Source organism: Mirounga angustirostris, unplaced genomic scaffold (genome assembly GCF_029215605.1).
Source record: "Mirounga angustirostris isolate CCGP_5_RB_7025 unplaced genomic scaffold, mMirAng1.0.hap1 SCAF_1, whole genome shotgun sequence".
NCBI lineage: Eukaryota > Metazoa > Chordata > Mammalia > Carnivora > Phocidae > Mirounga > Mirounga angustirostris.
Window position 1 is genome coordinate 91863213 of NW_026991709.1, and position 16092 is coordinate 91879304.

The 16092-nt window shown below is 42.8% G+C and overlaps 1 protein-coding gene across 3 annotated transcripts in view; it reads right to left on the minus strand.

Annotated features, from left to right (window-relative positions):
• FNDC3B (fibronectin type III domain containing 3B) overlaps window positions 1-16092 on the minus strand; it is a 339261-nt gene that overhangs the window by 31942 nt on the left and 291227 nt on the right. For all 3 annotated transcript variants that reach the window (XM_064585312.1, XM_045869995.3, XM_045870000.3), the window contains exons 17-22: window positions 15761-15879; window positions 13130-13235; window positions 12066-12241; window positions 9637-9750; window positions 9156-9305; window positions 5429-5709 (exon numbers count right to left, since the gene is read on the minus strand). In XM_064585312.1, the coding sequence (XP_064441382.1) occupies window positions 5429-5709; window positions 9156-9305; window positions 9637-9750; window positions 12066-12241; window positions 13130-13235; window positions 15761-15879 (946 nt within the window). The remainder of the gene's footprint in view (window positions 1-5428; window positions 5710-9155; window positions 9306-9636; window positions 9751-12065; window positions 12242-13129; window positions 13236-15760; window positions 15880-16092) is intronic.

Here is a 16092-nt window from a genome sequence, read left to right on the forward strand (position 1 = left end):
CATTATTCTTTATAGCTTTTGATTGAAAAATCCACTAATAAAATATCTACTACTACTACTACTACTACTAGTTGTAGATGCTAAATACATTCCTGCTTCAGAAGATCATAGCCTTCCAGGGGCACCTGGATGGCTCAGTCAGTTAAGTGTTTGACTCCTGGTTTCAGCTCAAGTCATCATCTCAGGGTTGTGAGATTGAGCCCTGTGTGGGGTTTCTCTCTCCCTCTCCCTCTCCACTCTTTAAGAAATGATGCCAGATTCGCACAGACCTATAATCTGGTCACAACCCACTTTGCAGCTCATTTCTTCCCTACCAAACATTAGCAAGAGATCATTTACTGAGTGCTGACTCACTGTGTGTCAGATCCTATATGAGGCGCCTGGAATCCCATTTAAAACAAACCCTACGAGGTCTAAAGGTATTATCTCCATTTTACAGATCAAAAACTGAGGCACAGAGAGAGCTTAAATAACTTGCCAGAGGTCACAGAGACAGTAAGTGAGGGACCCAGGACTGAAGTCAAGCTGTTTGACTTAGAATTTGTCTCCTAATACAGCCCACCTCATCTTGTTACAATGATTTTTTATTCACTTTTTGACAGGCTAATGTAGTGCTGGACATATCCTAAGGACTCAAAAGATGTTATTTTCCTCTCTGTTTTACCTAGCCAAAGGGGCATAAAGGAGTGTAATGAACAAATTGCATAAAGGAGTGTAATGAACAAATCGCTTTTAGTTGTTTGGTAGCTCGGTATGAGTCAGACACATAATGAGGTTGCCAAAAAAAGTAATCTTAGGCAACCTTCCTAACTGCTCAATACGGAGAACATGGAAGGTGCCAGTCTGGCTCTGCTCTCAGCCAGCCAACCAGACCATTCCTGGAGGTCTGGGCAGTACACATTAAAGAGTCCGTCAAGAAACAGAACTCACCCAGTGAAGAGGATGGAGGAGCTAACTGAAAACCCATGCTAGTGAAGACAGAGTTGAAGGAAGTGAGGATGGTTAAGTGGAGGACAGCTGACACTATATAGCAGTGATGTCTAGACCCCCTGGGTCCCACTAAACCACAGTCTACAAGGAATGGGGCTCAGACTTGTGTAGGTTGCAAAAGCTGTCCGGATAATTCTCATAATACATCAACATCCATGAATCACTGCTCTAGGATAGAAGTTCTTAAACTTTAACACATCCACCAAATCTCCTGCAGGGCTAATTAAAGCAGAGTGCCAGGCCCTAGTCCTAGAGTTTCTGATTTAGTAAGTCTAGAGCAGGGCCTGATAATGTGCATTTCAGCCCATTTCTAGGTGTTGCTGGTGCTGCTGGTCCAGGCTCCACACTGTGATAACCACTGCTCTAGACGAAGGCCCAGGATCAACTGAGCAGATGTTGGATGTACAGGAGTTTTGAAAAAATATAATGGTAACACTATAAAACTAGTTATTCACAAATAGAATGGACTGCCTGGTGAGTTGAATCTGGAACCACTGCCCTGTCACTGGAGATACTCAAGCCAGGGCATTGGGAGAGGATGACCCAGGTGATCTCTCTCTCCACTCGCAGAGCCCTATGGCACCATGTCAAAAGAAAGCTGTCTCTGTTTTCAATAACATTTTCTTCTCCTCAAGCCAAAACACAAACTCAATTCCAAACTCAGTTCTAAGCTTAAAAGTAATGCCCTTAAAAACAGCATTATAATTCCAACCCAATTCCCTACCAGGTGTCCGTAAGCTGGGGGGCGGGGAGGTGTTTTTGTAAGCACCAACAGAAAAGCAACACATCCACTAAAAACCCTATCTGTGTCAGTAGGTTTGCTTATAGAGGTGCACATTTCTGTTCTGGCAAAACAGAGAAAGACAAACTCAGCGTGAGAACAAAGTGTAACTGCTGAAGTTTAAAAACAAACAAACAAAAGAAACAAGTGCTTTTTCCAAACCCCATAGCCTGCTTAAAATGTTTCATTCCACACTTTTGTCTAGAACATCATGATCTGTTCACTTATCTTTTAACCAATTTATGGAACAGAAAAAGGTGAGGTAAACGTTGATTGGACCGAAATTACACCCTTAGTTACTTGAAATACTCATTTTGTATTTCATTATAATTATGGCAATTGTGTTTCTGAAACATATAAAAACAAGACTGTGGGCTGGTCAGACTTCTACAACAGAGTACCCACTTACGTACTCAGGAAACTAGTCTAAAGTTGTATAAAAAAAGACCTTAAATATAAATAATGACCTTAATATCTTAAATAGGAAATATCCAATTTACTTATCGCTTGGCCAGCAATGACAGCTAGCTCTTTTGGAGGGTGGGTGGGCTGGGGGACGGCAAGAACACACAGTACAACTAGATGCAAAAGCCATGCATCAAAATCTGAAATTTTGAAATTTCTGAAATGGGATCTTCTAAAACTACCCTGTTCAGGTTAAAGAGGGACTTTCCACATGCAGCTCAATATACTAGCCCTGCATATCAATACTGAATTGTTTATGCTACATCCATTAAATACTTTTAAAACAGTCTTGAAGTTTTAGTACCCAAATCTAAACTCATGCTTCTATAGTCCCTACATAATTAAAACATTTCATCCTCTCTAAAATAGAATTACCTTGAGAGGGACTTTTAGATTTTTTTTTTTTTTTAGATTTTTATTTATTTGACATGGGAGAGAGGCGGAGAGAGAGAGCGCGCGAGCACAAGTAGGGGGAGGAGCAGAGGCAGAGGGAGAAGCAGGCTCCCCGCTGAGCCAGGAGCCTGATGTGGGGTTTGATCCAGGACCCTGAGATCATGACCTGAGTCGAAGGAAGACGCTTAACCAACTCAGCCACCCAGGTACCCTGAGGGGGACTTTCATTTTATTTATTTATTTATTTTAGATTTTATTTATTTATTTGACAGAGAGCGAGCAAGTGAGCACAAGCACGGGGAGCAGCAGGGAGAGAGAGAAGCAAGCTCCCACTGACCAGGGAGCCCGACGTGGGGCTCAATCCCAGGACCCCGGATTATGACCTGAACTGAAAGCAGATGCTTAACCGACTGAGCCACGCAGGTTCCCCTAAGAGGGACTTTTAAACATGTCTTTAAATCAATCATTTCTGTGGAATATGTTTTTGGTAATTTCCACTGTAAATGCCATTTCATCATTAAGCAAAGATTCCTGTATCTGTTCTTCCATTCAATTCTTTGAGCTCTATATTTCTTTCTAAGTCATCAGACTGTATGTTGGAAAAGAGTCAGCATTCCCCCATGATCAGATCCTTCCATGAACCTTGAAGTTTTATAGTCACTTACATCACCTTTAAGGTAGGCACAATGTCTGGAAGAAGCAAAATTCTTGGGCTAACATCTTGCCCTACAAGACCTTTTCTAAAAAAAGACCTTTTATGATTTCTGATCCAAACATTCATAGAGAGCTGACCAGAGAGAGGGTTTGAGTTCACTCTGGGATAGACATGGGTGTGGATCAGAATAGACACAAAACCCTTCTGTGAGTCCCTGAACCAGTGTGGCTTCTTCTGAGGTTTTTTGGCCAGAGGGATTAGGTCAGGTGATATTCTGGACAGCTGTGGAATGACATTCCCTTGGTCATTTTTCCCCAGAGGTACATCTCATGGTGAGGTTTCCTTAGGGCGTCATCACTAGGGAAATTCTCTGAGGTCAAGGTGTGGATTTAGTCATCCCTGGATTTCCTCAGCACCTGGTTAGAGTGCTCTAGACACAACAGACACTTGGCACGTGGTTAGCAAACAAGAGTGAAGACTGTTTTTTTTTGAGAATGGCTAAAAGGCTAAAAATGAAAGAATGCCCTTGGCCTGCCTCTTCATGTAAGTCTAAGTCATATCCCACTTTATTTAGCTTCTTTCTCAAGTCCCACTTCAAAGCATCCTGATCACACTCTGAACCTGGGTCTTCCTCTCTGAAATACCAACAGGATTCTGTACATAGTTTTATTTTCAGCCTCTGATGTCACAATAACCTACTGTCCTACTATTGCTATTTAAGTGTCCCTCAACTCTGTGAGCGCTCTGAGGGCAAGGATAGGGTCTATTATTGTTTTATAGACCCATGGTGCATGTAGTACTATACCCAAGAGAGATTTTTTTTAAATAATGGAAGAGAAAAACAAAACAAAAACCCCGTCACTGCTTCTGAAAAGTAAAATAAATCTAGTTATATAAGTCCATTTCTTTTTTTTTATTTTAAGATTTTGAGAGAGAGAGAGAATGCACAAGCAAGGGGAGGGGCAGAGGGAGAAGCAGACTACCCGTGGAGCAGGGAGCCCGACGTGGGGCTCGATCCCAGGACTCTGGGATCATGACCTGAGCCGAAGGCAGGCGCTTAACTGACTGAGCCACCCAGGAACCCCTAGTATATAAGTCAAAAATGCATTTAATACACCTAACCTACCGAACATCGAAGCTTAGCCTAGCCAATTTAAACATACTCAGAATACTTAAGTTAGCCTACAGTTGGGCAAAATCCTCTAATGCAAAGCCTATTGTAAAATCAGGTATTGATAATCTCCTGTAATGTACTGAGTACCTGTATGAAAGTGAAAACCAGAAAGGCTGCATGGGTCCAGCCCGGTGTCACAAGAGACGGGATCAGACCACACAACTGCTGGCCCAGGAACAGATGGAAATTCAAAATCCGAATGGGCACTGTACATACTGAATGTGCACTGCTTTCATGCCATCATAAATCAGCACCGTCTGGAACCTGACCAAGGGGGATGCTCTGAGAAGGCACACCGCAGTAACCACAGCCGGTTCCCGGACTCTTCTAATGCTAATCTAATCGTACACCTTCCGTTTTCAAGCAGTTAAGGCAACCTGGAGACAGAGCTAAGTAATTTGAAATGTTAAGAGGCCATGTTGGAGAAAAAGATGTGTGAGCAGAGGAAGGGGAGGTGGCTCTCTCTCTTGGGGGTGTAGGAGAAAAAATGCAGATGCTAACTGAGCTCTGCTCAGTAATGTGTAATGTACCTTTCTTCTCTGGCCCCCTAGCAAAAACCCTAGGTGAAAGCTCCATCATGGACGCTTTGTAACACTGTCTGCTTTGGGGGCATCAAAGAAATGGTGGAGCCCGGCTTCAGAGGTGGGCAAGTACATGCTGAGGACAGAGGGTGTCCACAGAGTGACATGAGTCACAGTAGAAGTACAAAGAAAAGTGGCTGAGGGAAAAGAGACCAAGAGGGAAGAACTAATTTAAAGCAGCAGGTGAAATTCCCCCTTAAGGGTTAGGAATTGTATAAATTTGTAACTGACTCACACGAAGTACAAAGCAACACAAGTTTTAAAGATGTATTTGCATTCAGTACTCTTAAATATATTAATTACGAATGATTAGGATTCACTCATTTGGCTTTTAGAACCTCAAGGGTCTTTAGCCCCAAGTACTGATGTGTTGGCTTGCCTGCACTCACCGGTAGGTGGTTTCTGGAAGGAGGTCTTTTAGGACATGGGTGCTGGTATTGCCCACGGTGATGCTAGCGTCTCCAAGATCAATATTGTAAGCAAGGATTTCAGATCCATTATTGCACGGCTCTTCCCAGTTCAGTACAAGGCACACAAAAGGTGAATCAGGGTAGGCATTGAGGGCCTCCTCTTCCAGGACACAGAGAGTGGAGACAGGGTCAGGGGCAGATGCTGGTGTCTGGCAGAGTACAAGCTCACTATACGGTCCTGCTCCAGCTTGATTGACAGCCTAAAAAGACAAGAACAAGACAAAGTCCACATTACCCCAGTGTAAATTCTAATGCCACCATGTTAGGTGCTGTCACATAAACGTAACACTACACAATTTCCTTCTAGAAACATGGGTAGAAATAAATCTCAGAAAATGTTCACTTTAACAACCACTTTCCCCCAAAATGCTAATGACAACTTCTCTGTTAATAAAGCAGAAGATCATATCACCATTGTCACCTTTTATGAAAAATAATTTTAAAATAACACTTTGTACTTGCACAGCCCACTTCAGGTTATATGCTGTCTTGTGACATCCTCCCAATAACTGTCGGGGGTAGGCAGTAAATGGCAAGTATTCTTCCAGAGGTTTCCATGTGAACGATATACTCCTATCTGAAGTCAATTCTCAGCCCTTTCTGATTTTACCTGAGAGCAACAGCTGAGACCTTCATTAGTCACTCCTCTATCAAATACTTATTCACTCTGTCTCCAGGGCCATACTCTCGTTTCCACTTACCTTCCGCTGCTTCTCAATCACCTCTGCCGGAGGCTACTTATCACCTGGATCTCTCAACACTGGAGGCCACCAGAGCTCAGGTCTTGGACACCTCTTCTTCTTCTTTTTTTTTAAATCTCTGTTCTAACTCCTCGAGATCTCATCTTATCTTGGAGGTAAATGCCATTTGTATCATATCTCAGGGATAAATGCCATATTATATCCTAATGCTATTTATAGCCTACTCCCAAATTTACTTGTGTAGCTCAGACCACTGTCTTGAATGCCAGCCCAGTACATCCAACTGCCTTCTGGACATCTCCACTTGAACGTCAAATAGGCATCTCAAACTCAAGTGTCCGCACAGCTCCCTCATCTCCACCCCATCCCTCTTCACCAAAAAAAACCCCACTGCACCTGCTGTAGTCCCTCTCATCCCTCAGGCTGTTCAAGTCATATCCCTGAGACATCACTGGACAGCTTTCTTCCTCTCATACCCCAATCCAGGCCACCAGCATATCCTGCACCAAAGCCCGGTCCAACATATTCAACTCTCATATGGCTTCTGTAGTGGCCTCCTACCTGGTATGTGGGTGTCAGCCCTTGCCTGATATTCTCCATTCACAGCAAGCACTGGGATACTGCTCGTATCCCTTCCACGGCCTCCCACCATATTCAGAATAAACTTCAAAGTCCTCACAAAGCCTGCAAGACCCTATCTGATCTGCTCACCACTACCACCCTCCCAAAACCCACTGCCAGTCTCCCCCTCACTTGCTCTGCTCCAGCCACACTGGCTTCCTCGCTGTTTTCACAGGGACACCAAGTCTGCTTCTGGCTCAGGGCCTTTGCAATTTGCTGCCCTTTCTGTCCAGGAAGCTTTTTCCCTAGACATCTGCAGGCCTTCTCTCAAGGGCTGCCTTTCGGTGAGCCCTCTCCGAACACCGTATTTAAATTTGCAGTCACCCTACCCCACCCCCACCCACTGTGATCCTCCTCATTTCCTATTTCCCTTCTTTGTTTTATTTTTCATCATAGCATTTATCACCACCATAGGGTATATATTTCATTTAATTACTCCCTGATGAGAATGTAAGTTCTGTAAGGGCGAAGCTGTCTGTTTCGCTCACTGCTGTATCCCCAGCAACTAGAACAGTACCTGGTACAGAAGATGAGCTCAATGAATGTCATTAAACATGTATTTTTTTCCTTATAAAGAGAAAAACATTTAGCAGACTCCTTACAAACGTGAATGTACTCTAAAATCTAGTTCTCATTTACTTCATAGGAGAGTTTATGAGGACACATTACAAAACTAAATGAAAGTAGTCTGAGCTCTTAAAGGTTCAAAAGTTGTAACTTATTTTAATGTTTATTTTTTAAAGATTTTATTTATTTGAGAGAAAGAGAGTGAGAGTGAGCGAGCATAAGTGGGGGGAAGGGCAGAGGGAGAAGCAGACTCCCCACTGAGCAGGGAGCCCGGATGCAGGACTCGATCCCAGGACCCCGGGATCATGACCTGAGCCGAAGGCAAAGGCTCAACTGACTGAGCCACCCAGGTGTCCCTATAACACTTATGTATTACTGTTAAGAAGTTCAGAGCATTCATTGCTAACAAAGCACTTTTGAAACTCTACCATAATATTTATCATATCTAGTCCTATTTCATGACAATACTTCAACTCTTTTTGGTAAAATTTTAAAACTCGAAAAGCACAGTGAAGTTCTTTTCCTGTGGTGGCAGACAGTTCTTTATTTATATCCTGCCTTGTTCCCAAAACAGGAGTGCAGCACATATTTTGTAACCTTTTCCCAGTGACTCAGCACTGCTATTATAAAGATCAGATAATGAGCTGTGACCCTGACTCACTGACAAAGAGTTAGTTATGTCCCAGGTGCTCCATTCAAGAAGGAAGGACGGTGTATAACAAAAGAGTTTAATCAGAATGTTTATGATGAAGCAGGCTTCAGAATTCAACAGAGAAGTCTCAGTTGATCTGGAAAATTAATTTACGAAGGGAATATTTTCTCCAAAGAGGTCAGACACACTGATACGTTGATGGACTTGTAATAAGCAATTTGATTCATCACTTAAATCAGGTGGAAACCTAAATCTGGCATCTCTGCTTCTTAATCTATTTAAGTCTAAACATGTGTGAAGACAGACTTCTCCAAGGTCAAGAACCACATCGGATTAATCTTTGTATCTCACCCCTTGATCATCCTGATCATCCTTTGATTCTGGCACAAAGTCGTGCTCAAAAAATGTTACTAAGCAAATGGAAAGAAATGGACAAAGAACCCTGTTTTCTTAGGACAATAAGGCTTTACAGAGGGGGTAAAAATAACTTATCTGAGTCCATAAAGTAAAAGTAAACTCATGACCGCTGTCACTTTGAGGGGTTAGGCTAGGAGCCAACTGTTCTTGATGTTATTCTATTTGGACTCCCGAGTCAAAGCTTACAGCTAACCAGCCTTGTTAATGGTCACTGGGAAGTGGGAGGTAGATCCTGTAATCTAATGCAGACTAGTGCAAATCACTCCAATGTTTGTATTTGGCTCCATTTAACCACCAGCATATACATCTTCTGTCTTTTGCCAGTTTTAAGCATCTCTCCCGCTGAAATGTGCATGTCGGGAGAATTCAGACAGAAGGAACCTTCCCCAAGGAGCTGTGACCCCTTTGCCTTGGACTTAGTCATTTATTCAGTGAATTCACAAGCAAGACAGCAGGGTGGTGAGAAATAGAGTTATGCGGAATTGGTTTTTCTTCTTATGTTGCAGGACCTCCTAGAGAAGCAGAAATTAATTATAAGATACCAAAATAATTACATTTATTTGTATTTAAAAGGACTTTTTCCATATCATCCCTCTTGACAGCCTCCATCACAGGCCTTTGAGTAAGTTCTCCAGTGTCTCACGGAACACCAGTGTCTATGAGTAACATCTGAGTAGCGTCCACGTACCTGTAGTCTACAGCAATATTGTGCAGCGGGCAAAAGATCCCTGATCTCAAAGCCGGTGTCTGGCCCATGATAAATGAGTTCTAAGGATTCTTCATCTTCTCCCCATTCCAACCTGTACCCTGAGATGTCGGCACCAGAGCTCTCAGGACTCTGGAAAGCAGAAATTCGTGTGGTTAATTTCACTGAGAAGAAAATCCTATGATGTTGTATTCAACTAACTGAACTGGGGAGAAAAAGCAACATGCCCCTGCATATTTCAAATATGAAAGAAAGACGTGAAAGAGATACTCAATTTCCTCTCAATTGTGACAAGTTAGAAAATGTCCATAACTCTGAATGATATAAGCAAGTGCCAAGGGAGATTAATGTGTAAAAATCACTTACATGTGAATTTTAGCTTTGTAGGTTCCTCACAACTTGCATTTGGGGGCAGACAAAGTAGAAGAAACAGAAGTCGATGCAGAACACTCATCTGACTTACCTCCCAACTCACTAGGACACATCCATCAGGTGTAAAAGAAATACAAGGTGCTTTGCACTGTCCAGGAGGCCCAGCAGCAGTGGTAATTTCTGAGACATCAGAATAGGGGCCATACTGAAAGAGAAGAACACACACAGGCCTGTATGCATGTTGTGCACGCACATGTGTATGTGTGCATATATAAGGGCTAGGTTAACACCAGCATCAGTCCAACTGATTAAAAAATATTACCTAGTGGTTTTCATTCCCAATTGAATGTGTATAAGGTTTTTTTCCTACATACATTGCCTGAGTGCCAAATGTCTATTAATAATAAAGTATGTCATTTTATTCCAAAGGATCACTAAGTTGGTTGACCAAACATTTTTCCTTTATTGTGATATCAGAAATAAAAGCACGCTGATGTTTGACACAACAGAACATTCTAACATTTCCCACAGGACATCAAAGAAAATGAAGTCAGATGTACACCGCAGTTTAATTTTCAACACACAAAAATCTACTTGAAATTGGTAGTTATCAAATCCTGAGTATTTCTTCTAGTTATTGGTATTTTCCATTTTGAAAATGAATGCTCCTGTTAACATGTTCTCAGCATGACCCCACCATTTCAACTATTTGAAGGTTTATACTGCACTCCTCTTTTCTTTATACGGCCTTTGGTCATCACACTACTCAGAGCCAACCACCATTATTTCGAGAGAACCATAATCACCCAATTTAATAGGGGAATTTGTGATACCACAAATAGTTTGGGCAAAGAATACAATAATTTCCAGGCTAATGAAACATATGACTATGCTTTTCCAAAATGGGAAAAAAAGATAAAAAAAAAAACCAACCACCAAAAAACCACTCAAATTTTCCAAGACAACTTGCAAATACACTGCACAGGGGGTGGATGGGAGAGAGGCTCGTTGGAACAGACCTCAGAAGCTGACTACAGTCAGATATGTGGTTAACTTTCAATAGAACAGGAATAAACCGAGGCTGATGACAATTTTTTTAGATGATAAATTACTGAAAGGGGACAGAAAGTAAAACTCAGAGGCACAGAGCTGCACATTTATCTTTGTTATGGCGTAGATGCCCTGAACAGCAGACGGGAAAATGAGCAAAAACAACAGTACGACAGTTTCTGCAGTATCTGTGGTCATCCCCTTCCATGCTTTTTTTTAATTATAGAAGTTCAGGTGCACAAGCTTTCTTATCTTGTCATCAAAACATTTTTGTTTAGTTTTACGCTGTTTTTTGTTTTGTTTTGTTTTCTTTTTTTAATTTCAATAGTTCTGCTGTGTCTGAAATTCCTTCCCAATTGGGAATTAGAAGGAATCAGGCTCCTGCTAAAGGCTTGCGATCCTATTTTAGGACAAATGTTTTCACCATTGAGCGTGGCTAGCAGGAAATGGACTGGAGACCGACATGTTCCCCTCTGCCACGCTCTCGCAGGACTACCGAGAATGAGAAAAAGTCACCAACAACATCGTGCTGCTGTTGGTTGTGCTTTCTTATTTTTAAAAATTCCATCAATTAATTCCATCTATTCATTTGTATGGAACTCAACTGTACAAATCATGAGTTTGCATGGGGGGTCTGTAGCAGCAGTCTGCACCAGAAAGCAGACTGTATCTGGTTACCTTGTTCTTATCGTGAATCTCCCCCCAACCCACATCACTCTGCAATTTAAAATATGGGTGTAGTACAGACATAGACTTTCAGTCTCTGATAGGCCACCTCGACACCTCCCAGAGGAACAGCAGAAGGCAGGGCCAAGAAGAGCTCTCCAGTCTTCACTGGAAACAAAGCAAAAACAAGAAGCTGGCCTCCCTGCCCTCTACCCCACTCTAGTTCTGAAAACTGACATAAGATACTGCTGGGTCATTTAGACAATATGGTAAAGGACTTCTTATGTAGTCCTAATTTTCCATAACTGATTAATACAGTCAACGAGCGAGTAACGAAATTATTTTTAAAACAACCAAGAGCATCTCAAAGGTGATGTTCTTATTAACCTTGAACTCTTTCTTAATAGAATGATATGAGGGGGCGCCTGGGTGGCTCAGTCTGTTAAGCGTCTGCCTTCGGCTTGGATCATGGTCCCAGGGTCCTGGGATTGAGCCCCACATCGGGCTCCCTGCTCAGTGGGGAGTCTGCTTCTCTCTCTTCCTCTACTCCTCCCCCTCTCCTTGCTTGTGCTCTCTCAAATAAATAAATAAAATCTTAAAAATAGAATGATACGAAGACAAGACAAAATTTCCAATGCTGGGTCAATAGGAAATCACAACAATGTATCACTTCAGAAAAGAGATTTTACATACACTACTTTAATGGTTGTCAAGGCTGGATAGGTACTGCAGAGGAATTTCAGGAGGGTGGATGCAGAAGTTAGAACCTTGTATTTTGATTATGGCGTACAAGCTTGTACTCACCCCTCCGTCATTCAGAGCCCTCACCCGGAAACGATACATGGTTCCGGGGAGTAGGTTGCCAACGGTGCACTCGAGCTCTGGCCCGTGGTACACCTCGGAAGCTACATCCTCAGGTTCTGTCATCTCGACGCTGTACTCCGAGACCTGGTCGCAGCCACTTTCTGAGGCAGGAACATCTGGGAACGGAGAATGCTTTTCATCTTAGAACATTTTTGTGCTTCCAGTTGACCACATCACACCTGGTTCCCCACCAGGTTTGCAAAATGTCACATAGTCACGTGACCGGTCCTCAGTAGCTCTCTTACAGAGGAGCCCTCCTCTCCCCCACAAAAGAGAAGAGATACGGAGGAGTTTCTGAATGATATTATCTGTACTTTCCAAAGCAAGTACACTTAAGTACATTTAATTATACTAATAAAATAATTTGAAAACAATAAAACCATTAGGCAAATGTCTTTACACTCTACGGAAAGGAAGCTACAGAAGAAGAAAATCTCTTGGACTTAAAACCAAAGGTCCCGTTAAATCAAGATAAATGACCCAGAGTTGGTACACTATTTTATTATGTTGTAGACTTAAGTGGTGGAAAAAAGCAGTCAGAGTTCTGCAGGTTTATATTTGCAATTTTACATGCTGTAAACTGCTGACACAACAGGAAATGCTCATACAGCTTGAATCAATACCACAAAGCGCCAGGGCCCGCCAGATGCAAGAATTAGATGTTACCTTACGAACCACCTCTCGCTTTCATCTCTAAATTGAGCACAACTTTGCTTTTATGAATGAAGTTGGAAAAATTCCTGAAAAAGACTGGCTGCTCTGCAAGATCTTTTAGGAAAGTGCCCCCTGAAGGACAGAGGGTGCCCACCCAGCATGTGTGACACCAGAAGGCACGGGAGGAAGAGCGACAGAGCACAGGACACGTTCAACAGAAAATGGACATTTTCAACCAAAAACACTATGGTTTTTAGAAGACTGCCGACTTAGTAACAAAGCATTAAATCCTAGATTCAATCTCCAATTGTCCCAGTTGTCATTGTCAATGTGAAGATTTGTTTACTCACCCCACTCTAAGTGGACTTCTTTGTGCTTTGGTCGACCCAAGACCCTCGGTGGTCGACACTGACCTGGTGCAATGCTTAGTGTGCGAGCAGGGAGACTTTCAGAACACTGCAGGGGAAACACCGGTGAGAACCATCTCTTAGTTATTGTGAATTCACTAGACCTCTACATACCAGGCAAATTCTACCCTCTAACTGAACATGCTACCAAAAGGGGGTTACATGTTGAATGTGTACACATAATTTTTTTCCTCAAAAAATCTTTAGTCCAATTGAAGAAGTAAATTAATATATAAGACTTGAAAAAATTAGGAAATAACTCACATTATTGAAGTACAATGAGGGCAAGAATTCCCATCCTTCTCCCTCCCCTCCACTGAAGAAGAGATACGTATTTGCAAAACTGGATTTTGGGTTTTGGGTAAAGCACATAGAAAACTTAAAAAAAAAAAAAAAACCCCACAAAACTCAGACAAGGTGGTGGATCACCGTAATGAAGAGGAGGGCAAGGGGGGTAGATAGGCGGTGGGGGAAACTAAATTCTTGGAGGTAAGTGTCCAGGATGAGTGGGTGGTGGAGAAACAACGGTTAGAGGAGCTCCAAGTGGAGAGTATCAACATGGGTAGGCTGGGTGTGTTCTCTTACACTTCATCCCATCTTTTCCTGCGCTGTGGTTCGAATTCTGCTTTATCCTACTCTTTGACTTTGCTGAAGCCTGAGCTCAGATTTTTGACGCCATGCCCTACTTGTGTACACATGATTTTTGTGCAACAAGACCTTCTCTCGTGTGTGCGCGTGCGTGTGTGTATGTGAAGTGTGACCATATACTGTATATGGCGCTGGTAAAAATGATTTCTGAAGTCGGAGTCATAGACATGGGTTGTGTATTCTAAGCACACAATTACTTTCCCTTAAACCAAAATCAGAGAGATCCTTCACGAGGACAGAAGAGAACACAAAACAACAGCTGGATGAAATTTTTAAATGGTGCCATAAATGGCTAACCATCCACATACAGAGTAGAAAAGCAAATAAATTCATTATTAAGCAACTGAGTCTGACATTAACCAGCAGGTTCTGTTAATGCTAAAATAAGTAGGCCTTCTTTCTGTAGGATCTGATTGTGTAAGGCTGGTGATGTGGAAGTTGATGGTCTTTCTGAGACAGGAGAAAACACGGCGGAGGGGGGTGGGGGGTGTCGGGCATGCAGCTCAACCAAACTCATTGCTCTTCCTGAGAAGAAGTGTTGCAGAGGAGATGGACTCCATACATTCCAGCAGCACGGCCTCTGCACCGCGCCTCACACACAGGAGGTGCCTGGCTGACAATCAGCGGCTTTGATGTGGGTATATCCCACCCCGGGGAAGCATTCCAGAGAGCTCTGGCCCTGGAGAGCGGTCTAACTGGACCCCCTTCTCACACAGTCTCTCTCCCCCGTAAACGGGTAGTCTAGACATCACAGTGCCGCTATCCTTGTGGGGGAGAAAGAAAACAAAACACAACAACACTGGAGGTATGCTGACTGCAAAGCTAGGCGCCCTAACGGCAGGTGTTCTTGTGAAAAATAAACCCAGCACAGGGCCCTAAGCCACCATCTCTGTCTCTCTCTCTCAGGATGGTTTCAAACCATAGTGTTAAATATCCCTACAATGAAAATGGCTTTTTACTACCTTGCCTTTCACGCACTTTCTGAATATAAGTTAAAGCCATTTACACAACTAACTGATTTCTAGGGCACTCCCTGTGTACTTATGAGGTTATTTTGAGCGTTATGAGAACACGGTGTGGTTGAAACCAAGGCTCCTGACGTGTTGCCTGGCTGGTCTAAGGTCAAATAAAGAGCAGACAATAAGGAATACGCTGCTGTCTACAGTTGTGTAAGTTGAGCACTGCACAACTGCAAAGGTGTTTATTTAGCTCTGTCATCATAAATTTATACAGTTTTTGTAATAGTTTTCCAGCAGATGGCAGTAAAGTACCTTGGGGAAGGTGTATCTCATTCTCACAAAATTGCCAGATGTAGTAACAGCTGAGCTGTACACGAGGTCGTATCTTTTTTACTTTAAATTCTCTCCTTTTCTATCATTGCAATAACGGAGGTTCCTCTCAGTTAATACGAATGTCAGACTACATTCAGTTTTCAGCTGTCACATGTGATCATGCCGAAGTCTTCTAAGAAATAACCAAGGGAGGGCGCCTGGGTGGCTCAGTTGGTTAAGTGACTGCCTTCGGCTCAGGTCATGATCCTGGAGTCCCGGGATCGAGTCCCGCGTCGGGCTCCCTGCTCGGCAGGGAGTCTGCTTCTCCCTCTGGCCCTCCCCCCTCTCATGTGCTCTCTCTCATTCTCTCTCTTTCAAATAAATAAATAAAATCTTTAAAAAAAAAAAAAAAAAAAGAAATAACTAAGGGACAACTGTACCCGACAATACCACGATTCAGCTGAGAATCTTCGGGGCCTATCTTTTTTGTCCTCTAAAGCACAATTTAAAACTCGAGTTTTCATTTCCTGATGTGATACCGCGGCGGGTCGCGTTACCACAGTTCATTTTAAAAGGGTAATTTTGTTCTGACGGTACGGACCGGTTGTCTGGACTCGACCTGGGAAATTTACTTCTATACCAAAACAAAACCAACCTGACTGTGTCCACCAGTACTGATGCAGCATGCCCGGAGTTTGTACAAAGTGCCTGGTTTCAAGTGGGTGAAAGTGTATTCCGTAGCCGATCCACTGTACGCCACTTCCCACTGACTCGCTGTAAGACAAGACTCAGGTATGAGTTCATGCCTTCTGTAAAAATGTCACAGTACCAACCACTAGGCTGACAAAAAGCTCCAAGTGGTTACCACGAGAACCAGCATCTCCTAGTCGTCGTCTTTTTTTTTAAATAGCCAAGGGCCCTCTTCCCATTCCCTTCACAAAGCTAAATATTTAAAATCCGACGGAGTCATTTTTAATACTTAGTACT